The 27,992-nt window shown below is 52.8% G+C and overlaps 2 protein-coding genes across 8 annotated transcripts; one reads left to right on the top strand and one right to left on the bottom strand.

The window, feature by feature from the left end:
* Positions 1 to 125: 125 nt before the first annotated feature.
* ZNF319 (zinc finger protein 319) lies at positions 126 to 6,426 on the bottom strand. Its single transcript, XM_057711099.1, has 2 exons — positions 5,831 to 6,426; positions 126 to 4,004 (listed from the first exon to the last, which is right to left on the bottom strand). Exon 2 carries the CDS (start codon positions 3,752 to 3,754, stop codon positions 1,997 to 1,999), a length of 1,758 nt encoding a protein of 585 aa, XP_057567082.1. The 5' UTR covers positions 3,755 to 4,004; positions 5,831 to 6,426; the 3' UTR covers positions 126 to 1,996.
* USB1 (U6 snRNA biogenesis phosphodiesterase 1) lies at positions 5,334 to 27,976 on the top strand. 7 transcript variants are annotated; one of them, XM_057711102.1, is made up of 9 exons: positions 5,334 to 5,443; positions 6,587 to 6,706; positions 7,817 to 7,983; positions 9,559 to 9,742; positions 19,000 to 19,053; positions 21,342 to 21,447; positions 22,678 to 22,761; positions 23,859 to 23,959; positions 24,602 to 24,949. In XM_057711102.1, exons 2-9 carry the CDS (start codon positions 6,669 to 6,671, stop codon positions 24,870 to 24,872), a joined length of 1,005 nt encoding a protein of 334 aa, XP_057567085.1. In that variant the 5' UTR covers positions 5,334 to 5,443; positions 6,587 to 6,668; the 3' UTR covers positions 24,873 to 24,949. The 7 variants fall into 7 exon arrangements, with proteins under 7 accessions (XP_057567085.1, XP_057567084.1, XP_057567086.1 ...); XM_057711101.1 differs by lacking the exon at positions 5,334 to 5,443 and having other exon boundaries at positions 6,081 to 6,706; XM_057711103.1 differs by lacking the exon at positions 5,334 to 5,443 and having other exon boundaries at positions 6,081 to 6,749.
* The last annotated feature ends 16 nt before the right edge of the window (positions 27,977 to 27,992 follow it).

The following is a 27,992-nucleotide window of genomic DNA, read 5'->3' as shown; positions in this document are numbered from 1 at the left end:
CGAACCCAGCCTTATGTCCCAGTCCCAAGTCTGCCACCCTGGCCTGCACACCTCGCTCCCTCTCCACGTCCCAACACTCCCCCGTGGAAGAATGACCAGAACAAGCTGTGCTTTGGTCTGTGAAGGTCAATGTCTTTACTTCTAAAGCATACATTGGACTCACTATATATTAACATCAAAAGGAACTATCTAAAATGGAGTCATTCTTTTTAAAAATCCAAATTCTCACATTTTTATATAAGATCCAAAATGACAGGAAATTAAACTATACAATGTTATGAACAGTATAACAACTGCTTTTAGAAAGCAAAATGAAAGGAAAAAATTAGCAGTTGGGACTGTTGTCAGCCTGGGTTCCGCGTCTTTTGAGGCATTGTGAATAAAGCCAGCACCGAGGGGAAGGACCAGCCCCTCTCTGCGGGCACAGGAAGGGAACCCAGTCAGATAGAGGAGGTGGATGTGGGCTTTTCAGACTTCTGAAGGTGAGAGTGGGACAAGGCAGGTCTCCCTGCGCCTCTGGGCTCTCGGGGTGGGCACTGATTGAAGTCTCCTTTTAAGATGGACAACCAGGGAAGGGGGCTGGGAGAGGGCAGGGGCAGAGCGGGGTTCACAAGAATCATTTTGATTGTAAAGGTCTTCTGGCCTTCCTGAGGAGAGCCCCGGCCATCAAGTGATACCAGTCGACTCCACTTATCTACTGGTTTCCTTAACAACCCCTTCCCCTGTCCATTCCCTGCCCTGGACACTCTCAGCTCCCTGAACCCCGTGGGCAGTCAGAGACCTAGGGGGGCACTAGGAGGACCCGAGGGAGAACACACTGGCCTGGGAAGTAGCTGGATGTTGTCCAGAGCATCTTGGCAGTGCAAGACCCCTGGAGTCCAGGCCAGCAGCCAGACCAATGGGAGAGGGTGCCCTTGGGCTGGGAGGGCACCTTGGGGTCAGAGGCGTTCCCACAGTCCTTTCACCTCCCCTACCCTGCGTACCCAGGCATGGTCTTGGCCCTGAAGCAGGGCTGGGGCAAGCTGATTAGGGCCCTGCCCTTGAGGCTTTGGTTCATACAATTCAAAGGGGTGACACTTGTTCCCATCCACTGGGAAGATCACGGGCTTAGCCCTGCTTCCTCCCAGGCACCAGGTAGTCTAACAATCCCCTTCTTTCACATCAGCAGTTCTGTCTGGCTAAGAGCACACTCCCCACCAGAGCTTGGAACCATGCCACAAAGGTGGGAGGGATGCTTCCAAAACAGTGGATTAGACCTCAGTGCAAAGGCTGCGTTTCCTCCTTTCCCCAGGGACAGCACTGTCCCTGGCTGAGCGTATCATAGGAGAACTTCTCTGCCTCCTCCCTCCTGGCTGGGCCAATGGTTCTCCAAGCAGACCCGGCCCACACGTGTGCAGCACTCCTGTATGTCTCGCCTGTCAGAAAACTGAGGGTGCCTCGGCCCTGGCTGAGGCTGACAGAGGCCTGTGGCTCACGGTTTGCCCTCCTGGTCCCAGAACTACATCACAGAGCTGGCCTTTTCCCTTAAACAGCAACCTAAAGGGGGATGTCCTACTCCCAGCCCACCTCTGGAGTCCAGCCCTGCTCCAAGGCCCTACCACGACCCTCCTCTTTCCTAACCTATCTGGTTTCTAATCAGGCTGAAAGGTTTGGGAAGGTTCGGCTAGCACCACCCCCTCCTTGGGGTGGAGAGAGGCCACTTGACTTCCACCCTGGTTCCAGGCCCCGAGAGACAAGGGAGGCTGAGGTCTCTCAAGAAAGCGAATCCTGTAATGTGAAAGAGGTTTGCGGGATCAAGACCAGCCACAGCCCTCTGATTCACACTCCCCGCCCCCCCCCCCCCCAGGCCAGTACCAGGAGTGCCAGGCACCCACACCCTCCACCTGCCCAGTGCCCTTCTGTCCTCACGCCCAGGGCCTCAGAACACGGAGCTGGCTGCAGGGATGGGTGCGCGGAGGCCGGGCCGGGCCAGGCCTGGTGGGGGCCCGGCGGGGACTCAGGGCAGGCAGGCGGCTACCTGGTAGGCGCCCTCGGCTGCGGCGGCGGCGGCGCTGTGCTGCGCGCTGTGCTCCTGCAGCAGGGCCACGTCCAGGAAGCGCTCGCCGCACCACACGCACTTGAACTGCTGCTCTCGCGCGTGCACGCCCTGGTGCTTGTTGAGGTGCTCGCGCTGCTTGAAGGCCTTGTCGCAGTTGGGGCACTTGTAGGGCTTCTCGCCCGTGTGCACCCGCCGGTGCCGCTGCAGGTCGGAGGCGTACTTGAAGCGCTTCTCGCAGTCCGGGCACTTGAGCGGCTTCTCGCGGGCGGGGTCGCAGCGGTGCTGCACGAACTCGGAGGACGAGAAGAAGCGGCGCTCGCACAGGGTGCAGCGCAGGGGCTTCTCGGCGGCCGAGCAGTGGGCCAGCTGGTGCTTCTGCAGGGCCGACGCCCGCTTGTAGGCCTTGTTGCACACCGGGCACTTGAAGGGCCGCTCGGCCGCGCCCGGCAGGCACTTGTGCCGCAGCAGCTCGGCCGACTGGTCGAAGCCCTTCTGGCACACGGGGCACTTGAAGAGGGTCTCGAGGGTGTGCACGTGCTGGTGGTAGAGCAGGTGGCTGGGCTGCCCGAAGCCCTTCTCGCACAGGCCGCACTTGAAGGGCTCCTCGGTCTTGTGCGTGCGCCGGTGCCGCATCAGCGCGTACTGCTGCTTGAAGCCCATGGGGCACAGGTCGCACTTGAAGGGCCGCTCGGCGCTGTGCGTGCGCTCGTGCTGCCGCAGGTCCGACGGCCGCTTGAAGGCCTTCTGGCACTCGCCGCAGCGGAAGGGCCGCTCCCCGCTCGGCGTGCACGGGTGCTGCAGCAGCTCGGAAGACTCCTTGAAGTGCAGCTCGCACACGTTGCAGCGGAAGAGGTGGTGCTCGCCCGAGTGCGCGTACATGTGGCGCACCAGGTGCGAGCGGTGTTTGAAGGTCTTCTCGCAGACCGCGCACTTGTACGGCCGCTCCGAGCTGTGCGTGCGCTTGTGGTGCACCAGGTGGGACGACTGGCTGAAGCTCTTGTCGCACAGCGTGCACTTGTACGGCTTCTCGCCTGTGTGGATGCGCTCGTGCCGCGAGAGCTCCGACAGGTGCTTGAAGGGCTTCTGGCAGATGGGGCAGCTGTAGGGCTTGTCGGCCTGTTCCGCGGGGGCGACGGCAGGCGGAGGGGGCGCCGCGGGCAGCGAGGGGGCGGCGCTGGCGGCGGGCTCGGCAGCCTCGGCGGGCTTGTAGGTCTTCTCACAGATGGAACATTTTACGAGGCCCCCGGTGCCGCTGTGCGCGCTGTGGTGCTGCGCCAGCGACGTGAGCAGCGAGAAGCCCATCTTGCAGACGCCACACACAAAAGGCTTCTGTTCGGTCTGCACGCACTGGTGCTCCAGCAAGTCGGTAGCCTGGTGGAAGATCTTGAGACACTGCGTGCACTGGAAGGAGCGGTCGTGGCCCGCCAGGCACTGGTGCTCATGCGGGCTGGACAGATGTGCCAGGTCGTGACCGCACACGCCGCACTTGGGGCCCGGCTCGCCCGCAGCCTGCAGGGGAGCGTGCTGCGGGGGCTGCAGGCCCGGGTCGGGCTGCAGGAGGATGCCGTAGACCGCACAGCCCAGGGGGTTCTCAGCCGTGCCCGGGGGCAGTGTGTGCTCGGCCAGGGCCGGCGGTGGTTCTGCATGGTGCTGCGGCTGAGGCGGCTGCGGCTGCTGCGGCTGCGTCTGTGGCGGCTGCTGCCAGCTCTCCGACATGCTTGGGAAGATGAAACAGGGTTTGGAGAGTAATGGCTTCAGTTTCCCTGCTTAGGTGACCCACACCAGAGAGAGAAGCTGCCCAGGATCAGGTATGGATGAGGACCTCAGACAAGGCACAGGGAGGGGCTCGTCAAGCGGCCCAAGTCATTAACCAAGACAGACTATAAGGCTCTGCCTACAGGACGGGGGTCTTCGAGGCAGGGTGCCAGCAATGGCAGGGAGGCTCTGCCTTCCCTGAGGACTGGTTCTGTAGAGAAGAAAGAAATCGTGAGCTTGAGGCAGGGACATGCAGCTGTTCCCGGGGCTTCTCCCTGATCTGCCTGCACTCGCCACATTGATGTAAACCACGTCAGGGAAGCGAGTGGCGCTCAGGGCTGGGAGATCTGCTCCCTTCACATGCTACCAAAGAATCCTGCTGGTGGCTCAGCTCCTCCAGCAAAGGGGAGAGTGTCTGTCTCCACACCCACCCACCCTCAGTTCCCCATTCCTGGGCCAGGCATCCCAACCTCCCAGCTTACTGCCAACCCTCTTCAATTAGCTGTCTCATGGGTGACAGTCTGAGGTGATCTGTCCACAATACAAAGAAGTCACAAGTTCTGCTCATGCACCAGAGAAAGAAGGAGGGGAAGACTGACCAGTTAGGGCCCTGGCATCCAAAACAAGAATTTTAGTAACATAACTTTTTTTTGCAAAACACTTCTTCCTTGGAAGCCCAATACACAAGATAGATAAAAGCAGAGAGGCTCTCAACTAGCCCCCAGGCCCTCCCCTCGACCACGTGCCTGTTCTCTCTTCACACAAGTGGGATGGCTTTGCAGGCACCTGGGCCAATGCATGACGGGGGTTAGATGATTGGTCCACAGACCCGCACAGCCTTGATGTCTACATAACATAAGTTCCCCACTCTAGTCATCTCCCAGAGCACCAAAACAAGTCCTAAATCCTCTTAATCAGACAGTGTCAAGGCCTGCAGGAAAATGTAAGCAATCTTGAGTTTGCCTCTGCAACGTGGGAAGTAGCATGTTAACCGCAGAGCGTTCCTCCCCATCACCTTTCCAGAGAGAACCTTGTTCCCTTGCTCCAAGTCTGTAACATTTTGGATAATCAATGGAAGGTAAAGACCACCCAGCCCAGGCAAATCTCTAACTCACCACTTTGTGGCAGCATAAGGTAATGACAGCGAGAGGGAGGAACTTTTAGAATCAGATGCAACCCACTTTCAGGTTCCCAGCTCCTCTGCCTCTAACATTGAAAAGTTTCTAAGTTTTCTCCTGATGAAAAGAAAAGGAAGGGGATGCCTTCACAGGCCAGCCTGGCCTCTAACTGTTCTGCCAAAGAAACATACAAGTCAGGCTAAAAGCTGTCAACCTCAGCATCTCTCCAGGAAGGGAAGAAGTAAAGAAGCTGCTGCTCTGGGTGGAGGCAGCAGGTTGCATGAGTGAGCAGGTACGGAAGCCTCCCCAGGAAAGAGGGAAGCAGGACTACTCTGAGTGAGGTCTAGGTCAGGCTGCACCAACCCAACTGTTTTTTTGTTTTTGTGTTTTTTCTTTTTACGGCAGGGATGGCTGCCAGACCCAGGGTCCACGGTCCTGGGCCCCCAGCTCAGCTGCCCACCCTGGCCCCCCTCCAGGAAGGTGTGGCCAGGAAACCTCTCTGATCACTCAGCAAAGAGGAGGAGAGACTAGGGTAAGGGAGGCAAGGGGAGGCCCCCACCTGCGCCCCACCCCAGCCCTTCCTCTTTCCTGGGAAACCTAATGAAAGCCGATCACCTCCCCACCGGCACTGCCCGCCGGCCCAGCTGGGCTGCCTCCTGTCAGCGCTCACCACGAATGGCCAGGCTGCTGCGGCCCGAGTGCCGGCCCCTCGGGCAACTGGGCCCGAGAAAGGCCCCAAGACTGCAGGCCGGGCCCGGGAGGCAGCTGAGCGTCGAGGCCGGCCTGGGCCGCCCAGGAGCTCAGGAGGCCGCCGGGTCGGGCCGGAGGGAGTAGCGGGGTGGGGGCTGCCGGCTGGGGAAGGGGTGCGGCGGGCGCGGGAGTGGCCCCCAGACGCGGCCCCGGGCGCCCCGCCGCTCACCTGCTCCAGGCCGCCAGCGGGGTCAGGCGCGGGGCGAGCGGCGACCGGCTGCTCTCTCAGCCGCCCCTTTATTCCGACTCCATCCGCGGCAGCGCGGCCTACGCGCGCTGCCAATCCCCGGCCTCGCGTAGCGGCGGCGGCCGGCCCGGGGGCGGGGAGCGGGCTAGCGGAGGCCGGAACCGAGGAAGCGACGTGCGCGGCCGGGATAGCGGGGCCGGGGCGGAGGAGCGCTGGGAGGGCGGGCGGACAGACCGATGGCCTTGCAGAGACCGGCGGACAGGCGGGCGGCGCGGGGGCCAGGGAGGCGGGGCCGGGGGAGGAGCGGCGGCCGGGGCGGCGGCGGCTGCGGGAGGAGCGGGCGGCGCGGAGCGAGGCCGCCCCCTGCCGGGGACCCCGCGGCCGGGCCGGGTCGGACAGTCGGGCGCGTCGGGCCGGCTCCCCGGTCGCCCGGCCGGCACGCCTCAGCTAACCCAGGGAGGGCAGAGCGCTTCCGACCACCCTCCTCGGCCTTAGGGCAGGGGGCTCCCCGGGCCCGGCCTCCGGCCCGACCCCTGAACCTGAGAGGAGTGGCCTTCTAGACTCTCGGATCCTCTGGAACTGACCCGCCTCTGACTGTTCAGCTCGCTCTTAGGGGAGGGGGCGCCCGCAGCTCGCACTTTGGACTGGCTTGAGGAAGGGGGCCTGGGACCTCTGACCCCGTCCGGACGGCGAGGGCAAGGATCTCCGCCGGGTTTAGCGCACTGATCTCTGACCCAGGGACCATCTGCTGCTGGGAGGTCCTGAGTTGCTGCAGACCGAGCAGCGGCCAGAGAGAGCAGGACCCGGAGCGATCTGTGAAATGGGCACACAGAGGATGGCGGTTCCGGGAGGCTGCAGGTAGCGGTCAAGGCGCGGCGAACCGGCCAGCGGCGTGGTCTGGGTGGGTACAGCGTGCTGCTTGTCCCGCCGGACCCCGCCCCCAGACCCCGCCCCGAGGCGGTGCTAATCCGGGCCCCGCCCCCGGGAGAGCACTTCCGGCTCAGAGGAATTCCGGGCGCGGTGCGGTTGCTGGCGGACCTGCTGTGCTGCGGTGGAGGGGGGTGTCCCCATGAGTGCGGCGCCCCTGGTGGGCTACAGCAGCAGCGGCTCCGAGGATGAGGCCGAGGCCGAGGCCGGGGCCGGGGCCGGGTTCCGGCCGGGGACTGGAGGCTGCAGTCGGTGAGGAGCGAGGAGGTCTTTCTGAGGAGGGTGCGGGTTAGCACCCGGACCGGACCAGACCGTCGGGGTGGTTAGGGATGGAAGGAAAAGGGGCACCGGGAGGAAAGGCGGATCCAGAGGGCAGCCCTGGACAAAGCCCCAGAGTGCCCCCACCGAGGTTAGGAGGCGGGAAATGTGGGTTCCGGTCCCGCTTCCGCCGCTGGCCCCCTCTGTCTTCTGGCGCGCACCACTGTTTCCTCATTTGGAGAGTGTGTTCATTGATCCAGTAAAGATTCATTGAGCACCCTCTCAGCAAAACCATCGAAGCCCCCTGCTTTGTGGAGCTTCGGTCCTTCACTGCTAGGCCTGGTGCTGCTGAGTGCTTTTCAGGCAGTATTTTGATTCCTCTCACAATAGCCCTGTCAGGCAGCGGTACACTTTACAGATGAGAAAACTGAGGCCCACAAAGGCACGTGACTTGCCAGAGACCACAGAGCTAGGAAGTACCACTTCAGCTCTGGCCTGTCCAATTAGGGCATGTGACCTCTGAACTCCATCTAGCCACCTGCCCCGTTGTATCTCTGGGGACCACATTCCCTGCTAAAGTCTGCCTCCCAGAGTTGTTGGGAGACCTCAATGAGATGGTGCTGGGGAAAGAGCTCTGTGGTTATCTAGAAGCTGCTTACAGCACCTGATGAGAAATAGACACGCAGAGTCACCCGGTACAAGGAGTTACAACTTTCATTGTGTGTACAGAGATAGAGAACGCTAGGAGGCTAAATGTGCTTGTTTTCTTCTCTTCTCTTGCAGGGGCCAGAGCCCCCATCCCAGCCAGAGGTTACCAGTACCCGACAGCGTGCTGCACATGTTCCCGGGCAGCGAGGAGGGGCCTGTGGAGGATAGCGCAAAATACGGGGGCCGGGTGCGCACCTTTCCCCATGAGCGGGGCAACTGGGCCACCCATGTCTACGTACCATGTGAGTAATGCATGGGTGGCAAGTGGCTGACACTGATAGGTGCCTCTTACAGAGGAAGCTGGCCCCAACCAGGTGGAAGAAGCCAGAAACCTCTGACATTGGTGATGCGAAAGAGATTAACTCAACAGAGAGAGAACAAGTTTCAAGAACCAGGGAATCTTTCTGTTAACTTGGTTTCAGTTTTGAATTCATTGCCTGAAATATTTTTTACTAACCCTGTGTATAGTGTTCTCCCTGCTCATGGGGATGTGACCAAGGGAGGGTCTAGGGCAGAGTGTCGAGGCCATCCCAGAGTGCAGCTGTAGCTGGTACTTTATTTCTAAGAGGGCTGTAGGTGTGCAGGCTTCAAGTCCCACCCCACCCCAGCCCTAATGAGTGAGTGGCAAGCAGAAGATGCCCAGGCTTCAGAGTCTGACCTCACTCCAATAGCCACTACTCTGGGTGCCCTTTAGTAAGTTGCTGGACTTTTCAGAGCCTCAGTTTCCTCATCTCTAAAATGAGGATAGTAGTAATACCTATCCTCTAGGACTTTTGTGACGATTAAATCAGATAATCTATGTCCAGTTCTTAGCACGATACACAGAGAACGTGGTGGCTGTTATTACTTTGTGTTAGATCAGGTAAACTCTTGGAACCTCCATTTCCCCATCCACAGAAAGGGAATGATTTTCTATACTGCCTATGCTGCAGGGCATTTGGGCAAATTGAGTAAGTCATTAGGTGCGAGCAGACTATTAACCATGCAGCTCTAGTCACGTTTGGTAAAAAATAATGAATAATCTGTGAACACACGATGGTGGTCTTTGTCGTGTTCTTTGGCTTCATGAACAATTAGGAGCATTCTAAATGTCTGTCAGGAGATTCTAAATGTCTAATAAATGTCTGATTAAAATACACTGTCTCTGATTATGGGTTACTGTGGAGCTGTAATCATGAGCTTGACTTCTGTAATGAGAGGAAGGGTGTCCAACATGTAGTGTTACATGGAGAAAGCCAATGGAAGAACTGGCATGCCCTCATCCTTTTTAACAAGTGAAATATATGCATTAGTACATGCACTGAGAAAAGGCTGGGGAAATAGCATCACATTTGACAGTCTTTATCTCTAGCGTAGCATCTCGATAGTGGGCTGTATGTGCCTGGGGAAGAAATCAAGATGGTCCACTAGAGAGAAAAGTATTAAAACTTTGTTATGTGTTTCTCTCTATCTCATCTTTTAAAATTCCTGTTGTTCAGAGTGTACATTTGATACCATACATCATTTTGCAGTGTAGCACATGTGGGCAAGCTTGTTTGACCAATGGCCCGTGCAGTGACAATAGTTTGCAGACCACTGCTGTAGGTGATAGGATATCAGGGGCCCCTACTTTCTCCGTCACATATTTCTTTTTTCACTTGAATTCTTTTCAAAGAGCATGTATGTGTTACTTCTTTAACCATAAATACATGTTAAAATATTATTTGAATACACAGACGTAGGCTACTCTCAAAAGCTTTCCTCTGCCTTCTGGGCTTCATCCAGCCATGTCGCCCTGGCTAAGAGAATGGCCCACCCTCTCCTCTCTTCCCCTCCAGATGAAGCCAGGGAGGAGTTCCTGGACCTGCTTGATGTGCTGCTGCCGCAGGCACAGACCTACGTCCCCCGGCTGGTGAGGATGGAGGCCTTCCACCTCAGCCTGTCCCACAGCGTGGTTCTGCGCCATCACTGGATCCTCCCCTTCGTGCAGGCTCTGAAAGACCGCGTGGCCTCCTTCCAGAGGTGAGTGCCCAGTGCTTCCCTCTGCCCCTCCCCTCCCAGGCTGCTCTTCCTGTCCTGAGCTCCTGCGGGGACGGGCCTGTGGGGTGCATTACCCCTTCGAGCAGGCAGACCTAAAGATGAGCGCACCAAACATCTCCCAGAGCTGCCTGCTGTGCGCTTCGTCCCGTGTGCCCTTGGCCATGCCGCGGGAGCCCTGGAAGCCTCCGAGCCTTACCTGTGTGCGGTCGGGAGTGGTGGTGGCTGTCTCAGAGGGCACTTGGGAGAGTGAATGAGGTCACACGTGCCCTCAACATGGCACTTGGGGAAGGATCAGAACTCGACCCTGCTTCTGGTTTTATCTGCCAGCCTAGGCTTTTTTTGCCCTTAACTATTTCATACCTCTTCTTTCTACCAGAAATGGCTTTCCTTCTAGACTTGGCCAGAGCAATGCCCTTCTCCTTCACTGCGGTTCTCCCAATTGGTGTCTCCACCAGGTTTCCTCAGCCCCGGGGGCCCTGCTGTCCTGTGGTTGTTTACACCCCAGTGCTTGTTCCACTCATCCTCGTATCCAGTCATCCCTGTGTCCCATCTCCCACTTGGAGCCCAAGTTCCTGCAGGCCCAGGAGTGCGGCAGCTCTCTGAATTACCCCACAGCTTTTTTCCAGGTGCTTTGCTCACGACAGGCATCAAATGGATGTTTGTTGAATGACTGAGCAGGAGGGAGGGAGCCCAGGAATCCTCCTCTGGATCCTCTGAATGTTGGTTCAAGAAGGAGCGTAAGAAGCCATCCAGCTGGTGGTTTTCTCACCCTGGTCTTATCTGCGGAGTTCTTTCATCAGATGAGGTGTTACACAGGTCCCCAGTGTGTAGATGTGTAAGAGAGATAAAAACAGAAGTCTCCTAGCCAAAGCCCCACCCTCACAGTTCAGGAGGCCCGAGGCCCAGGAATTCCGTAGAACTACTCTGCCCAGTTGGAGAACTGCCCATTTCGTGTAGCCCCTCCTCGGGGCCAGAGGAGGAAGGGATGTGCTCCAACTCAGTCAGTTAGCCAGAGAATCGGGACTAAAACTCCTCTCTCCACTAATCTAGCCTCCACCCCACTTTTCATGCAGTCATATGTTTATTAGGACTATTTTTTATTTTTATTTATTTTTATTTCTTGGCTGTGTTGGGTCTTCGTTGCTGCACATGGGCTTTCTGTAGTTGCGGAGAGTGGGGACTACTCTTCATTGCAGTACGTGGACTCCCTGTTACGGTGGCTTCTCTTGTTGCGGAGCACGGGCTCTAGGCGCGCGGGCTTCAGTAGTTGTGGCTCACGGCCTCTAGAGTACAGGCTCAGTAGTTGTGGTGCACGGCATTAGCTGCTCCACAGCATGTGGGATCTTCCTGGACCAGGGATGGAACCCGTGTCCCCTGCATTGGCAGGCAGATTCTTAACCACTGCGCCACCAGGGAAGCCCTCATTATTGTTATATTTGCTGTCGTGATCTGTGGTCAGTGATCCTTGATGTTACTATTGTAATTGTTTTGGGGTGCCAGGAACCACACCCATATAAGAGGGCAAACTTAATTGATAAATGTGTGTGTTCTGACTGCTCCACCAACCAACCCTTCCCCTGCATCTCTCTCCCTCCCCTTGGGCCTCCCTGTTCTCTGAGATACAACAATATTGAAATTAATAACCGAACAGTGGCCTCTAAGTGTTCAAGTAAAAGGAAGAATCACACACCCCTCACTTTAAATCAAAAGCCAAAAATGATTAAGCCTAGTAAGAAAGGCATGTTGAAAGCAGCGGTAGGCTGAAAGCTCGGCCTCTTGCCCCCATTAGTGTGAATGCAAAAGGAAAAGTTCTTAAAGGAAATCAAAAGTGCTACTCCAGTGAAGGCAGGAATGATAAGAAAGTGAAACAGCCTTATTGCTGTTATGGAGAAAGTTTTAGTGGTCTGGACAGATGATGAAACCAGCCACAGCATTCCCTGAAGCCAAAGCCTAATGCAGAGCAAGACCCTAACTCTCTTCAATTTTATGAAGGCTGAGAAAAGTGAGGAAGCCATAGAAGAAAAGTTTGAAGCTAGCAGAGGTTGGTTCATGAGGTTTCCTTTTCCTTCTTTCCTTAAAGAAGCCATCTCCATAACGTAAAAGTGCAAGGTGAAGCAGCGGGTGCTGATGTAGACGCTGTTACCCAGAAAATAATTCATGAAGATGGCTACACGAAACAACAAATCTTCAGTGCAGGTGAAACAGCCTTCTACTGGAAGAAGATGCCATCTAGGATTTTCATAGCTAGAGAGGAGTCAAAGCCTAGTTTCATAGCTTCAGAGGACAGGCTGACTCTTTCATTAGAAGCTAATACAGCTGGTGACTTTCAGTTGAAGCCACAGCTCATCTGCTATTTCAAAATTCCTAGGGCCCTTAAGAATTATACTAAATCTACTCTGCCTGTGCTCTGTAAATGGAACAACAAAGCCTGGATGACAGCACATCTGTTGACAACATGGTTAACTGAATATTTTAAGCCCACTGCTGAGACCTACTGCTCAGAAAAAAAGAATGCTTTCAAAATATTACTGTTCATTGACAGTGCACCCAGTCACCCAAGAGCTCGGATGGAGATGTACAACGAGATCAATGTTGTCTTCGTGCTGCTAACACAGCGTTCATTCTGCAGCCCATGGATCAAGGAGTAATTTCAACTTTCAAGTTTTATTACTTAAGAAATACATTTCACCAGGCTGTAGCTGTCATAGATAGTGATTCCTCTGATGGATCTGGGCAAAGTCACTTGAAAACCATCTGGAAAGGAGTCACCATTTTAGAGTCATTAAGAACATTTGTGATTCATGGGAAGAGGTCAAAATACCAACATATACAGGAGTTTGGAAGAAGTTGATTCCACGGACTTCCCTGGTGGCGCAGTGGTTAAGAATCCTCCTGCCAATGCAGGAAACATGGGTTCGATCCCTGATCTGGGAAGATCCCACACGCTGCAGAGCAACTAAGCCCATGCGCCACAACTACTGAGCCTGCACTCTAGAGCCTGCGAGCCACAACTACTGAAGCCCGTTCACCTAGAGCCCGTGCTCCACAACAGAAGAAGCCACCACAATAAGAAGCCCGCACACCACAACAAAGAATAGCTGCCACTCACCACAGCTAGAGAAAGCCCGCGCGCAGCAACGAAGACCCAACACAGTCAAAAATAAATTAATTAATTAGTTAATTTAAAAAAGAAGTTGATTCCAGCCTTCATGGGTAACTTTGAAGGGTTCAAGACTTCAGTGGAGGAAGTAACTGCAGATGTGATGGAAATAACAGGAGAGCTAGAATTAGAAGTGGAGCCTGAAGACGTGACTGAATTACTGCATCTCATGATAAAACTTTAATGGCTGAGGAGTTGCTTCTATGGATTAGCAAAGAAGGTGACTTCTTGAGATGGAATGTACTCCTGCTGAAGATGCTATGAAGATTGTTGAACTGACAACAAAGTATTTAGAACATTACTTAAACTTAGTTGATAAAGCAGTGGCAGGGTTTGAGAGGATTGACTCCAATTTTTAAAGAAGTTCTACTGTGGGTAAGACGCTATCAGACAGCATTGCATTGCATGCTATAGAGTAATCGTTCATGAAAGCAACGATTGTTGTCTTACTGTTGTCTTACTTTAAGAAATTGCCATCACCACCCCAATCTTCAGCAACCGCCACCCTGATCAGTTAGCCGCCATCCACCTTGAGGCAAGACCCTTCACCAGCAGAGAGATTATGACTTGCTGAAGGCTCAGATGATGGTTAACATTTTTTTTTAGCAATAAAGTATTTTAAAAATAAGGTATGTACATTGTTTCTTTAGACATAATGCCATTGCAGGTTTAATAGACTACAATGTAGTATAAACATAACTTTACTACACACTGGGAAACCAAAAAATTGTGTGACTCACTGTATTGTGGTGTCTGGATGCAAACCCACAGCGTCCCCGAGGGGTCCTGTATATACTCCCACAGATGTGTTCATGACGAAATAAGGAGGGAATACTCATGACAATCACAGTCCTTATTTCTGTAGCTGGTCACATGGGCATAGCTGATATTTACAGATACCTTCCACTACCTAGCTCTGTGTTCCCTTCGCCTTCAGCAAGCACCTCAGATGGTTGTGGTTCTTTATGTGGGGTAGTGACCCAAACCTTCATTCTGGAAGGGCCTGGGTCATTACTAATCCTGCCTGGATTGGGTTGTTGTCGTTTTCCACTGGCCTGAAATCCGTAGGCATGCTAATACTAAAAGATACCCTCACGGATGTCCTGTATCCCAGATATTCTCTTCCACATCTCCATTGTGGAGCTGTAGTCCAGTTTGCCCTCAGTAGTCAGCATTCAATGACCCAGGCCAACACTCTAACTCTTTTGTCTGTTGAGCCCAAAGCGGCAAGGTGGCAAGTCTCAACTTCCAGTTCAATGGAAGCACTCTGTCTCCCGGTGGAAGCATTCCTCCCTCTGGAACTAGCAGAGCATGAAGTTGTGGGAACAGGAAGCAGACGTTTTTGCCAGTGGATCACAAGGGTAATGGTGAATGGTACCACCCCCGTTTCTACCCCTTGATTCCTGGCCCTGTGAATCCCGGCTACGAGAGAAACAGCTACTGATTCAGAGCAGATACACATATTCTGGGTGCTGTTCCAGAATAAAATAAAGTGAGTCAACATGAAGTGTTTGGTTTTCCAATGCACATAAAAGTTATGTCTGGTTAAGTGTACAGTAGCATTATGTTTATAAAAAAACGATGTACGTACCTTATTTTAAAAACGGTTTATCCTTCATCTCAAAGGGGATACCTCGACATGCCCCACCCAATTGGACCTCTAGACATTTCACTGAGGTAGGAGGCCCTGAATTTTAGTTGGATTTATTTTTTTATTTATATTATTTATAATATTTATTTATATTTTTTATATTTATTTATATTTATTTATATTATTTATTATATTTTTATATTTATTTATATTATTTATATTTATATTTATATTTATATTTTATTTATTTATATTATTTCCCACCCTCTGACACACAAATGTCTTAGCACTAAATCTAGAGTAGTTACCACTTCCTGCTTATTAGATCCAGTCAGCATAATGTCATCAAATGTAGTGGAGCCGTGTGATATCCAGTGGAGGGGAAAGGTGATCAAACCCTCTGCAGTAAATTAGGACATAGGGCTGGAGGATGCTATAGCCCTGAGGTAGGACAGTGAAGGGGCATCGTTGACCTGAATGTAAACTGCTTCTGGGCCTAATGGACAGGGCTGGAGGGAGATGTGTTTGCCAGAGCAGTAGCTGCAAACCAGGAACCAGGGGATGTGTTAGTGTGCTTAAGTAATGAGGCCACATCTGGAAGCGCAGCTGCAGTTAGAGTCGCCACCTCCAGTCACCAATGGTAATCAGTCTGTGATCATCCACTGTCATCCTCCACGATGCATCTGGCTTCTGCGCAGACAGAATGGGAGTTGGAGATGCGGGGGTCGCCACCCTGCACCTCTCAAGTCCTTGGCGGTGGCGCGGATCTCCGCAGTCCCTCCAGGGATGCGGCACTGCTTTTCATTCCCCACTTTCCTGGGCAGAGGCAGTCCTAATAGCTTCCAGTTGGCCTTTCCCGCTGTAATAGCTCTGACTGCACGAGGGGATTCTGCCCGTTGCCGAGTACGTCTGTTCCAATTACACATTCTGGAACTGCAGAAGTAACCACAGGATGGGTGTGAGGACCCACGGGGCCCACTGTGAGATGGACCTGAGCTACAGCTCCATTGGTCACCTGACTTCCATAAGCCCCTACTCTGAGTGACAAGCCACAGTGACATTTGGGTCTCCTGGAATTAGTGTCAGTTCAGAGCGAGTGTCCAGTAGTTCCCTTTGGGGAAGGCTAGGAGAAAGATTAACAGTGTGAGTTTGTAGTAGTGTACCTGGGTCCTTCCTCAAGGGGACCCAGCCTCCCCTTCATTCAAGGGGCTCTGGGTCTGTGAACAGGCTCCAGTCTGCGAATTGAGGGGCCATGACTCTGCCTTTATGGTTCAAGTTAGACTTTGGTTCACTTGGCCTAGAACTTTTCTGCTTATACAGAGGAAGGAAGAATTTAGTAGGCTTCCTATCTGTGTCACTCCTAGGAACAGCCAACACCCTAGGGCTGTACAAGTCAGACTATTCTGAGTGCTGCTTTGACTCTGCTGTCCTTTATGGTAACTACGCGTACCTTGCGGGCCAGGTATTTCCAGTTCACTCACCGTGGGCCACCTTTTGGTCCGTGTTTCAGCCGTCTAAGAAACAAACAGATCCCTTTCAAACTCCCCGAGCTGCAGCATCACATGCCGAATCTCTGCTTAGCGAGCCCTTATCAATAAATTCAGCCTCATCCCACTTTTTTTATATAAATTTATTTATTTATTTATTGGCTGCATTGGATCTTTGCTGCTGCTCACGGGCTTTCTCTAGTTGTGGCGAGCAGGGGCTACTCTTCGTTGTGGTGCACAGGCTTCTCATTGTGGTGGCTTCTCTTGTTGCGGGGCACAGGCTCTAGGGGCACAGGCTTCCGTAGTTATGGCACAAGGGCTCAACAGCTGTGGCTCACGGGCTCTAGAGCACAGGCTCTGTAGTTGTGGCGCACGGGCTTAGTTGCTCCGTGGCATCTAGGATCTTCCCAGCCCAGGGATCGGAGCTGTGTCCCCTGCATTGGCAGGCGGATTCTTAACCACTGTGCCACCAGGGAAGTCCAGCCTGATCCCACTTTTGATCCTTCCACCGTTACCCACAGCTTTAGTATCCATTCCCGCACACATTCCCTGGATTTCTTCTTTTATCAGTTAGAACACTCAAGTAGCTCTGGAGTGTAGCGTATCTCCTCGTGGGCTCACATGGTGCCTCACCTTTAGGGGTCTGCTGGGACTAGAGTCTAGTTATAGGTTAGAAGCAAAGAGGGTTGATGGGAGTGGGTCCTGAGGAGACTCCGCATTTTCTTGGCATCTGCCTCAAGGGGAGGCCACTACTGCTTCCTCAGGCAGTTCAGGGTTAATCCCCTTAGATGGAGGGGGCAGGACCCTTCCACTGGCAAAGGAGACTCATCAGAATTTAAGGGCTCAAGGCTCCCAGCTTCATCTGGGTTTCTCGAACATTCCCATCCAATTTACAGGATCCCACCCTCGTCCCATCATGCCCTCACTTTAACTGTAACATCCTGCTTGTTCAAGGAGTTCAACTTGTGTGAAAATTCAGCAAGTGTCAGGATAAGGTTCCAGGTTTGATTTTCGGCAGTTTCAGCCCTGCAGCTACAAGGGAGCCAGGTCTCCTTTAGGGCAGCTCTTCGGTCCTTTATGCTGGAGTTGGGAATTCAATTCCCTGAGCTCACTTTCTATTTCACCACTTTGTCCAGCAACATTAGGAGCAGCCAGCTGACGTCATCATGTTCCTTAGTTTGCCCAAACTGTTTGAAAGCAGCATGTGGGGTCACTGAGCTCCTTGCTTCTGATAAATGGTTGGTGAGGAGTGTCAAGAAAGACGTTTCCGCATCTCTATAAACAGTTCCCTTGTGCACTGTCAGTGCCCTCTTTTCTACTTGAGATAGAGTCGTTAGTGTCTTTGAATCTAATCAGACTAGAGAGCGAATTCCAGAAACCCCAGAGCCAGTTCAGAAAACTCATCCTTAAAATTCTGTGCCTCTAGAACCATTCTCAGTGCCGAAATCTGTATTAGGGTTTCCCAGAGAAAGAGAATCAACAGGAGAGAGAGCGTGTGTGAGCGCGAGCTGAGGGTATTCATTGCGGGAGCCAGTTTTGAAGGTCAGAGCTCGTTATGAAGGTCAGCTCCCACACTCTGCCATCGGCAGGCTGGGGAACCAGGCAAGCCAGTGGTGTCATCCAGCAGGACTGCAAAGGCCGGAGCACCAGGGAGGGGGTGGGGGGACTGGTAGTGGAATGACTGATATGAGCCCGAACCCCGACGTCCAAGGGCAGGAGAAGCCACACGTCTCAGTTGCAGCAGAGATAGCGTGCATTTGTCCTTCCTCTGCCTTTCTGTTCTATTCTGGAACAGGTTGGATGATGCCCACCCACACTGGGGAGGGCCATGTGCTCTATTCAGTTCACCAATTCAAATGCTAATCTTTCCGGAAACACCCTCACAGACACCCCAGAAATAATGCCTTACCAGCTATCCGGGCATCCCTTAGCCCAGTCAAGTCGGTGCGTAAAATTACCCGTCATAGTTGGGTGCCAACACCCCACGTCCACTTCACGACGTTTGGCAGATACTCTGCTCTTAACAAGCTCCTGCTGGTTCTGTCACCCCTTACATTTTCCCCAGAAGGGATGCCCTAGGAGGCTGAAGGCTCACAGGGAAGCCAAAAGTTTACTGACTTTGTGCCCTGGGATGAGTTGTGAGATTCTGCCGGCAAGCTGGGGTGTTGTGTTCCCTCAGATGGGAGGGAGACCTTGGCCCGGAGCCTGTAAAATGAGCGTTTCCTGTAATGAGATTTGCCACGTTGGTCCAGGAAGGGCAGAAAGCCAGTCTGTCCCTCAGAGATCGCCTAGTGTCCCAGAGAACACAGGGGGAACCAGCCAGAGTCAGAGCACTTACCTGGCTGAACCTGATTGGTCCCCGTGTGACTGATCTGAGAGGTGAGTGAGTGGGTATTTTTGCCCCAACCTCACACCAACCCCTCACTAAAGCATAGGTGAGAGCAAGGGCTCGAATCAGGGAGATTCAAGTTCAAATTCTGACTCACCAAAGTCAGCCTCTCCAAGCTCTGGTCTGTAAAATGGGCATCATTACAGCGCCTGCCTGTGAGTTGTATGAAGATCCCCGGGCTCAGCCCAGGCACACGGAAACGTTCCTGCTGTTGCTTAGACTGGGTCAGGATTGTCTTTTTTTAACCCACAAGGAAAAAATTGGCCCTTAAGTGATCTATATCACTGACCTGATGACTTTCTCAGTTCCCATCAGGAAAGCTGAGATAGTCTCAAATTGCTTATTGTAATCAACCGGTCTTAATAAAGTAAAATTTTGGCTAGCATCTGGGTGAGCTATGTGTTATCTGGACTGGGTGATTATTTAAGGTCTTGCCCAGCTGTAATATTTTAGGATTCAGTTTACCACCTGTGTAAGAGGGTGACAATACTAAATGTGAAATGAGTTAACTACATTTTCAAAGTGATGTTTTTTAATATAAACTATTTTCTCCGATTTTTTTTTTATTATTATTATTATTCCTGAATTGTGGTCCTTTTTCTGAATTTTCAGATTCTGCTTTACTGCCGACCGGGTAAAGATTTACACCAATCAAGAGAAAACCAGGTGGGTCTCCCTCTGCTGCTCCCAGTTGTTTCCAGAAGAGGATTCTTTGGAGAAAAGACTTGAGGGGGCCTTGTCTGTCTCAGTCTTTTGTTTATTTGTGTTTTAACCAGTACTATGACTACAAAGGCAGCCGTTTCCAAATCTGAACCTTTCATTAAGAAAAATAACTCGGGGAACATGGGAGGAGGAGCAGAGGTAGAGAACAACATCTTGGTTTAGTGGGAAAAGCCTGAGACTCAAAGAAAACCTGGGTGCCTGCCCATCTCTGTCTCCAATTTAACACTGAGCTCATACCTTCAACCTCTGTGACCTTCCATTTCCAAGCTGTCACATGCCCGCCCTGATGCATCCATCATTGGGCAGTTGTGAAGCTCAAATGAACCAAACAAGTTTTCTAAAAGCATTCAAGGATGAGATGAACATAAGAAGAAATCGTTATCATCGAGGCTGCAAAGCAAGCCTCCTTGTCAGATCCACTCCCAGAGCTGCCTTGTGCTCTCAGCACCTCTGAGAGGAGGGCTTATTCGCTCATTCATTCATTCATTCATCCATTCTATGCTGCACAAATTCGTGCGGCACCTCCTGATGCCAGGCACTGGCTGCACACTACAGATCAGCAGCGGAAAGGTCAGCACCGCCCCTGCTCTGTGGGGTCTCACATTCTGCAGGGGAGACAGACAATAAACAAGGAAATGAGGTCGTTAATAACTATTGTGTGAAACGATAGTCTGCAGCAAGTGGCCAAGGAGGGCACCAGGGAGGTGGCGTTTGCTGGCGACCTGAGGATGAGAAAGAATCAGCCTTGAGAAGAGCTGCCTTGAGAAGAGCTGCCCCAAGAAGGGCACAGCCAAGGAGGGGACTGTGGGGAGAAAAGAGCCTGGTGTGTTTGAGGAGGCCAGTGAAGTAGAACCCAGGGAGCACGTGGGAAAGTGGGAGGAGATGAGTCAGGCAGGGTTAGCTCCTACGGGGCCTTCAAGGTCAGGGTCAGGAGTTTGGATTTTCAGTGTCACGGAAGCCATTGGAGGGATCTAAGCAGAGACGTGATCCAATTTATGTTTCTAAACATCAGTCCAGCCCTATTGCATCTGTGCCTGTGGCTCCTGAGTGGAGGAAAGGTGTAAAGGAGCGAGGTTGGATGCAGGGAGAGCAGAGAGGAGACAGGTAAGGCACCAGTGGTGGCCTGGCTTAGGGCGATGGCAGTGGAAGAGCCAAGAAGCAGACACATTTCCAATATACTGGAGGTAGAATCAACTATAAGAGGAAGAATCAAAGTAGATTCCTGAGTTTGAGGTTTGAACAGCTGGGTAAATAAATGGCCCCATTTTCCATGATGGGAAACACCAGTGAGGGGAAGATCAGAAGTTCTGCTTTGTATCTGGTAGGTTTTGCCGCCTATGAGACCCCCGGGTGGAAGAGTCACGTACACAGGCGGGTATACAGGGGAGCTGCCGGCTGGAGATAGAAGTGTGGGAGCCTTGGGGCTGTGTGATAGCGCTGGGTGAGATCAGCCTGCTGAGGAGGGCAGACGGAGCCCATCCGAGGGCTGAGGACTGGGCTCAGCAGCCCCTGACCATTTAGAGGCTGCAAAGAAGAGAGGGCATCAGAGGAGACCGAACAGGAGGCCAGGGGTGGGGTCACACCAGAACCGTGTGGTGGGTGGTCTCTTGGAAGCCAAGAGAAAAAACAGGGTTTCAGGGAGGAAGGAGTCAGCTGCGTCAGATCCTGCTGAGCGGCCAAAGTGAGGACAGAGAAGCATCCAAGCTTGATAACACGGAGGTGGTTGGCAGCTTTGATGGGAGCAGTTCCCGGCCAGTGGGCTGAAGATGGGCAGGGAGGCGTGAGAGACAGTGGAGGGAGACAGATCATGGAACACAAGTTTTACTGAGAATGGGACGGGTGCTGGCTGATGTTGTGGGTTCGAGGGAGAGGTTTTAAGGATGAGAGGGTGCTGACGGGAGGGAGCCGGTGCCAGACATCGAAGCCCTGGAGAATGGGTCTGAGGCAAGCCTGGGTGCAGGAGCTTGGGGGTCCGTAGGCTTGGCAGCAGCGGACGACGAAGGTCCTGTAAGGGTTCTCAGGCCCTGGGGAAGGAGGGGAGATGTGCCGTTAGAGCTGGGGGAGGAGGGGAGAGCCAGCTCGGAGAGCAGGGAAGTGAACTGACCTCAGGGCCCAGACCTCCCTTCCCTCCCGGCTTTCCTCTGTCGCATCCTCTGCCCTGTCGCAGAGGGTTTCTGTGCTTAGAGGCTGCATCTCATGCCTGTGTTGTCTCCACCTCTATCTCCCCCCAGGACCTTTGTTGGGCTCGAGGTCACCTCGGGACATGCCCAGTTCCTGGACCTGGTTTCAGAGGTAGATAGGGTCATGGAGGAGTTTGACCTCACCACTTTCTACCAGGTAATCAGCGGTGTCTTTTCCTCTCCTCTGACCCATCTCTAACGGGAATAAAACCAGCCTTAAAGAAACCCTTGCTAGAGGCAAATCAAAGAGCCCTCCAGAACTTCCCAGGGAAAGTGTCCATTCAGCCAGCCCTCAGAGGACACACACCCCTGTGGAGATGAGGGTCTGAGGTGTGGCCAGCTACAGCCCAGCCGAAGTCCAACATTTCTTAGAAATCTTCTGTTATCTCTTCAGTATGAATGAGATTTATGTCTTCTACTCTATAACATATCCATGTTTATTTTTATATTTTTTAAGAAGTAGTTTTCCCCAATATTTTTTATTAGTGCAACTGACACTAAGTTGCAGCTTCGCATATCTTCCTGTGGCTTGCCCCGTGCCCTCCAGGGGAACTTGAACTCCAAGTTGAATATCAAGGCTTTAAACGGCCGGTGGTTTTGCCTGATGTATTCTTTTACAATCATGCTGAGATATATAAGTATGAATTTGAATGGAGATAATATATAGTTTTATCATAATTTTAGACATTTTGGTTCTTGTTCATCTTAAAAAGTATGTCATCTATTGAAATGCTTTAGATCAGAAAACATCAAATCTGGGACGTGGGTTCTCTTCCACGTCCCAGATGTAATGACTCTCTATGATATGTAAAGGAGGGCCTGAGAATAGGACTGTCTTAGTCAGCTCAGGCTGCCATAACCAAATACCATAGACTGGATGACTTACACAATAGAAATTTACTTTCTCACAATTCTGGAGCCTAGACGTCCAACACCAAAGTGCCATCGCAGTCAGTTTCTGGTGAGGCCTCTCTTCCTGGCTTGTAGACAGCCGTCTTCCCACTGTGTCCTCACATGAGGGAAAGAGTGAGGAAGCAGCTCTCTGCCGTCTCTTATAGGGGCACTAATCCCATCACGAGGGCCCCACCTTCATGACCTCATCTAAACCTAATTAACCTCCCAAAGGCCCCTTCTCCATGTACCATCACATTGGGGGTTAAGGCTTCAATATATGAATTCCTGGGGGGGCCACAATTCAGCCCATAGCAAGGACCAACCCAGGGCTATTTTATCTGTCTGTGGAGGGTGCTTGGGATCAACACTGAGGATCTAGTCTCCCAAGGATCAGGTCCGGGATACCATGACAACTCTGTCACAGAGCTGCTGTGATGTCTGAGCCTGCCATGGCATCCAGGTGACCACCTGTCTCCCTGCTGTTCCTCTGCAGGACCCCTCTTTCCACATCAGTCTGGCCTGGTGCGTGGGTGATGCACGTCTCCAGCTGGAAGGGCAGTGCCTGCGGGAACTACAGGTGAATTCCCAGTGCAAGAGCACATAGCTGCTGAACTCCAGAAGTGATGCCGTAGAAGGTGGGGGGTGGAGGGGAGCTGACCAGCCCTGAGGATTAGGCATGCAACCCTGAATCCCTGGGAAATAACTGGCATGACCGGAGACCCCACCACCTTACCCCAGTCCTCACAGTGCAGTCCCAGACCAGCAACAGCACCACCACCTGGGAGCTTATTAGCAACCCTCACTCTCAAGCCCCAGCCCAGATCTAAGAAATGAGACTTTAACAAGATCTCTAGGGATTTGTGTGCACGTTAAAATTTGAGGGGCCCTGCCCTAGAACAGTGATCTGAGAGGATGCTGCAAGCCTCCCCTGAAGTCCTAGCCCCTCGCCCAGAGGTCAAAGGCTCGGGTGCTCACAGGGGCCTGGCAGGTGTCGGAAATGAGTGAAATGTGCCAGCTGTAAGGAACGTCCACCCTCACTGCCTTTCTCATATTGTGACAAGTAGGGAATAGCTTTCACTTTCCCATCAGTGCCCTCAGAGGAGCTGGTACTCACTTCTGGTGGAGGAGATGGTGGGGAGTTGCCATGCAGGAATGTGGACCTCGTGTTGCAAGCACTTTTGTTTTTCAAGAGAAGCCAGAAATCTAGATTTTTGTGTGTAATCCCCCTATTTTCAAATGTTGGCAATCAAAATGTATTTTTTAAGAAAACATTTTGCAAGCCCAACAAAAGATGTGCAGGCAGGGTTCAGCCCACAGGCCATCCTCAAGTAGCCATGTCTGCTCTCGGTCTAATCGTGCTGGAGGTGGCAAGGAGCTCCGGCCTCCAGCTCCAGCAGACCCAGGTCCCAGGCCTGGTTTTATTGCATTCTGTGATCCAGGGCTTTGAGCATCTGTTTCCTCATCTGCAAAGTTGGGATGATAGGACTGACCTCACAAGATTGCAGAGCTGATTAGACAAGGTGACCTGGAGAGCCTGGAGCCTGCAGGGCCCTCCGCCTCCCCTGAGCAGGCCTAACTTCTGAAGGATTTCAGTAGGCCAGCTTTGTTTGCAAGTGCCCTCTGGGTCCCTGATTCCCCTTAATGTGACTGTCCTCTCCTGGCTCCTGCTTTAAGGAAGTCGTGGATGAGTTTGAAGACTCCGAGATGCTGCTACGTGCGCACGCTGAGCAAATCCGCTGCAAGTCTGGGAACAAATTCTTCTCGATGCCTTTGAAGTGAGCACCAGAGGCCCTGGTTGTCCTGGGCCCCTCTGCAGCCAGGCAGAGATGGAGGGACCCACTCAGATAGATGGGGATGCTGCCAGCCCCACCCTGGGAGGCCTCACCAGAGGTGCAGCCGCTTCTGGTCTTCCCCCGGGAGCTGGTTCTCTTATGGCCCTTTTGGGCTGCAGTTGGGGTGCCACTGTGTTGTGGTCATTCCCAGAAATCACCAGTAGAGGGCAGGCTGGCTTCCTAGTTCTAGGTCTCCGGTTGTTATGAAAAAAACAAAACAAAACAAAAAATGGGGTCACCTGGTGAGCCCCCCAGACTCAGCCAGAATCCCCATTGTAGTCCCTTCCAACAATGACCCCCCTCCCCCCAGCCCCTTGGGCTGTCTGCATTTTGATGCCATTGGCCCCGGAACAAGGGTTTTTCTAAGCCATCGTGCCCTGACTCATCTCTGCTCAAGCCTGACATAGGGTGCTTCCACGGGCCTGTCATGCTCCCTCCTTGAAGCCATGTTGCTTTTATTTATTTATTTTTAGTCTCACCCCCTCCTCTGCCAGCGGAGGCCATTTCAGGGCCAAGGCCCAGGGTGCTAATTTGTGGTTTAGCATCAGTTTTCTCCATTTCTTCCTCCCACTCACCCCCAGCCAGGTGCCTGGGGAGACTTGAGCAGATGTTTCATCTTGGCCTGCCTGGTGGCTTGAGGCCAGGCCTCCAACGCTCTGTGACCTCTGGCTTCCCATCAGCTTCCCAAAGAAGCAGAGAGGAGCCTTCACCAGGCAGAGTTCTCTTTCTGCTGCCTCCAGCTGCCTGTGGGCGTTCCAAGGGGATGCGGAGGAAGGGCCAAGGGGTTGCACGGGGGGTTTTGTTTTTCTTCGAGCCCTCACGAGAGCAAAGGACCAGTTGCAATCTGGATTTCTAGTGATGGAGGAAGAGACACTTTTATGTTTTAGTTTTAAATTATGTTCAACAAATAAAAATTGCACTTTTTATTTTGGATTTTTTTTGGACTGCTTCTGTTCAACTAGGCACAAAGATGACTTTCCTCTGCTCCCACCTTCCCCAGCCTGCTTCACGGTTTGGGGGTACTCTCAGGAGTCTCTGTTATGACATCCACGGTGGCCATGAGAGGTCTTAATGATGCCTCAGGAGAGGGTGGGGTCACCTGGCCTGCCAGGCCTGCTTGCCAGAGGGTTGCATGCACTGCACCTGGACCAGGGTGTAAGCACAGACACAATCCTGCTGTACCACCTTCAGAGTCCTTTCTAGGACCCTCTCATCTGTTCCTCCCAAGAACCCCCTGAAAAGTAAACTGGGTAGGAATGATTATTCTGCTTTTCCAGAGAGGCAGGTTCCATGACTTGTCTGGGGTCATGTTAGAAATCAGGTAAGGCCCTAACCTTAGTGCTGCCCTTTGCAGCCTGCCAGGCGTGCTCTCCCCTGCTCCACCCCGAGGGAAAGATGTGGGGAAAGGGGGCCTGTGGCCCTGGCTCCCACTCTGCCTCCTGAACCTATGCGTTTCCTGAGGCCAGCTCCCAATCGCCATGGTGAAAGACCCAGGAAATCATATTCTGTGCCTTCTTCCCCAAGCCCTCTGCACTGAGCTGCTGATTCAACCAGTCTGTTCTTCTAGCTTTTGAGGTCACATGGGCTGGAGAGGGAGAAGAAGCTGGGCATCCTTCCTGGCAAATCCACTGTGCAGCCAGCACTTACTGACACCTGCTCTGTGCCAGCCCCTGACCTGGGCGGTTGGGTGAATCAGATTCCTCCAGCCCCCTGGATGCTCACAATGGGGGGGGGGGGGGGGGCAGGGGGGGCGGGGCAGACAGGGTGCAGGGAAGAATTCCCATCCCCAACTTTGCACTCCTCAGACTGGGAGGTACAAGCAAAGCCACCCAACTTCCTGCAGGTTCCAACTTCAGGATGGAGGCCAGCATCTAACAAGGCAGGTTCTGTGGGCACAGACCGCCTGATCTTCCTCATCAGGGACGTGGAGCCTCCATCTCGGCCACTCCCTCTTCCTGGGAGGGGGCCCCAGTGTCATGTAGCACCACTATTAACAAACCCAGGAGGACTGACTGAATGGCTGGTCCCCCGGGGGAGGATGTGGTGCGGATGGAATTAGAGTGCAGCAACTTTGAGAAATGGGCCAAGATCAATAACCAGCTCTTCAAGGGAGAATGGAAGGTGGTGACAGAGGAAGGAAGCAGGAGATCCACCGAGGGGGGAGGGGCGGCAGGACTTGGCGGGCGCCCAGACCCTGAGTGCGGCGCTGGAGAGGGTGCCTTCACGGGCGCCGTGCTGACAGTGCAAAAGCAGCCGGGGCTCTTCCATAAGAGGAGATGTGCTCCGGAGACAGGAGGCAAGACCAGAGCAGGCTGGGGTCCACCCCTCAGCAGGCTGGCGCGGAATAAAGACAGGCTCTCGAGGGGGATTTTATCACACCAGGGAGGGTGCAAAATCAACACATCTGGCCTCAGTGTCCTTAGATGTTCCCTTCAGGGCAGGGAAATCATCATCTCTCGGCTTGTTTGGCCCTTTTCCACCTGGCACTCTCCCTTCTCTCCACCCGCCTCTCCAGACCACCCCAGCTTTGTTTCCAAGAAAGAGGGAAATTACCTCGGCTTGTTTGTTTATTCCTTGCCTTGGTACCAGGAGCCCAAGAGGGGGCCCGCAGGGGGCGGCCAGGGGTGGGGGGGGGGGCTCTGGGCCTGGTCGCAACCCACAGCACCTTTCCTTTACTGAACGAGGGATCTCAGCCTCTACCTGAGCCAGACCTGCCTTTTACAGATGAGGAGGGTAACCCAAAGAGGGGTGATAACTTGCTCAAGATTGCCCAGTAAATTCGTGCTGGGCAGGAACCCCTGGCCTGGCTTCGGATGCAGAGCTGTTTGTATAACCTCTCACACCACAGCAGGGTCTCAGAATGAAACGGTGCTGTGAAATGAGGTGTCTGGGCTTTAATTCAAAAGACTCCAGGAAAAGAAAAGGGGGAGGGGGTTAGTGGCTAGATGAAAAGACAGAAGCAAGATGTGGGTGGTGTTTAAAGCTGGGTGACTGAGAATAGATACATGTGTGTATCTATATATATGTATAACTGAATCACTTTGCTATACACCTGAAACTATTACAACATTGTTAATCAACTACACTACAATTTAAAAAAAAAAAAGCTGGGTGACTGAAGGGCTGGAATTCACATGGCTCAGTCGCACTGGTCCCCTCAGTGGGGTTTGGCCAGACCCACAGAACCACAGACCCCTGTGATGGGTGCAGGTAAAAACCCAGTTTGGAGCCCCAACGTACCTGTAGGGGCCGAAGCCAATCACTGGGAGCTTCAAGGTCTGGTCACAAGCGATGCCATCTCCTTAAGGTAGGATTTACCCCCAAACAGAATCCTCCAACAGAGAGAAAACAATGGACCAGCCTTGTCTGACCACGGCCTCTAAGACCATTGCTGATGGTTCCTGGGCTCCTGTCTATACTAGGTACCCCATAAACTCAAAACTCTTTTTTTTTTAATTGGGTGATTGTGAATAAATATTGTGAAAGATTGCAGTACATTCATTTAAATAGAGAAAACACTGTTGTCCATTTCTGATGACCACTGTACACTTGCCAAAAGGAAATTTCAAAGTGAAACATTTAGAAATTCATTTCCCAAATGAGGAACCCCACAAAAAAGTTAGTCAAAGGAAATGCATGAAATTATCACCTTTTCACCAAATCCCAACTTCCTTTCCCTCAGGATGCTCTGTTCAATACCAGATAATGTCCACTGGTGGTGAAGACAGAGATTCTTTGCTTGACCAAACTTTAGTCAGGCTCTCCTGAACCTTCTCCTTAACAAGATGCATCCATGTACTTTCTTCTAGAATCCAGTTTTATCCACTTTGAGCAAGAATCCTGCTAAGACGGTTCAAGATGGCGGAGTAGTAGGATGTGCGCTCACTCCCTCTTGCAAGAGCACCCGAATTACAACTAACTCCTGAATGATCATCGACAAAAAGACACTGGAACTCACCAAAAAAGACACCCCACA

The sequence above is a fragment of the Hippopotamus amphibius genome, chromosome 16, assembly GCF_030028045.1.
Source record: "Hippopotamus amphibius kiboko isolate mHipAmp2 chromosome 16, mHipAmp2.hap2, whole genome shotgun sequence".
NCBI classification, from domain to species: domain Eukaryota; kingdom Metazoa; phylum Chordata; class Mammalia; order Artiodactyla; family Hippopotamidae; genus Hippopotamus; species Hippopotamus amphibius.
Note: the sequence above shows the minus strand (reverse complement) of the source record. Positions and strands in the feature narration are given on the sequence as shown.

Bases quoted from the DNA above. Each gene is read 5' to 3' on its own strand.
- ZNF319 (XM_057711099.1), bottom strand. From the start codon at position 3,754: ATGTCGGAGAGCTGGCAGCAGCCGCCACAGACGCAGCCGCAGCAGCCG.
- USB1 (XM_057711100.1), top strand. From the start codon at position 6,918: ATGAGTGCGGCGCCCCTGGTGGGCTACAGCAGCAGCGGCTCCGAGGAT. The intron at 9,743-18,999 runs GTGAGTGCCCAG...CTGAATTTTCAG, and splicing joins CGCGTGGCCTCCTTCCAGAG to ATTCTGCTTTACTGCCGACC. The intron at 23,960-24,601 runs GTGAGCACCAGA...ACCCCCAGCCAG, and splicing joins TTCTTCTCGATGCCTTTGAA to GTGCCTGGGGAGACTTGAGC.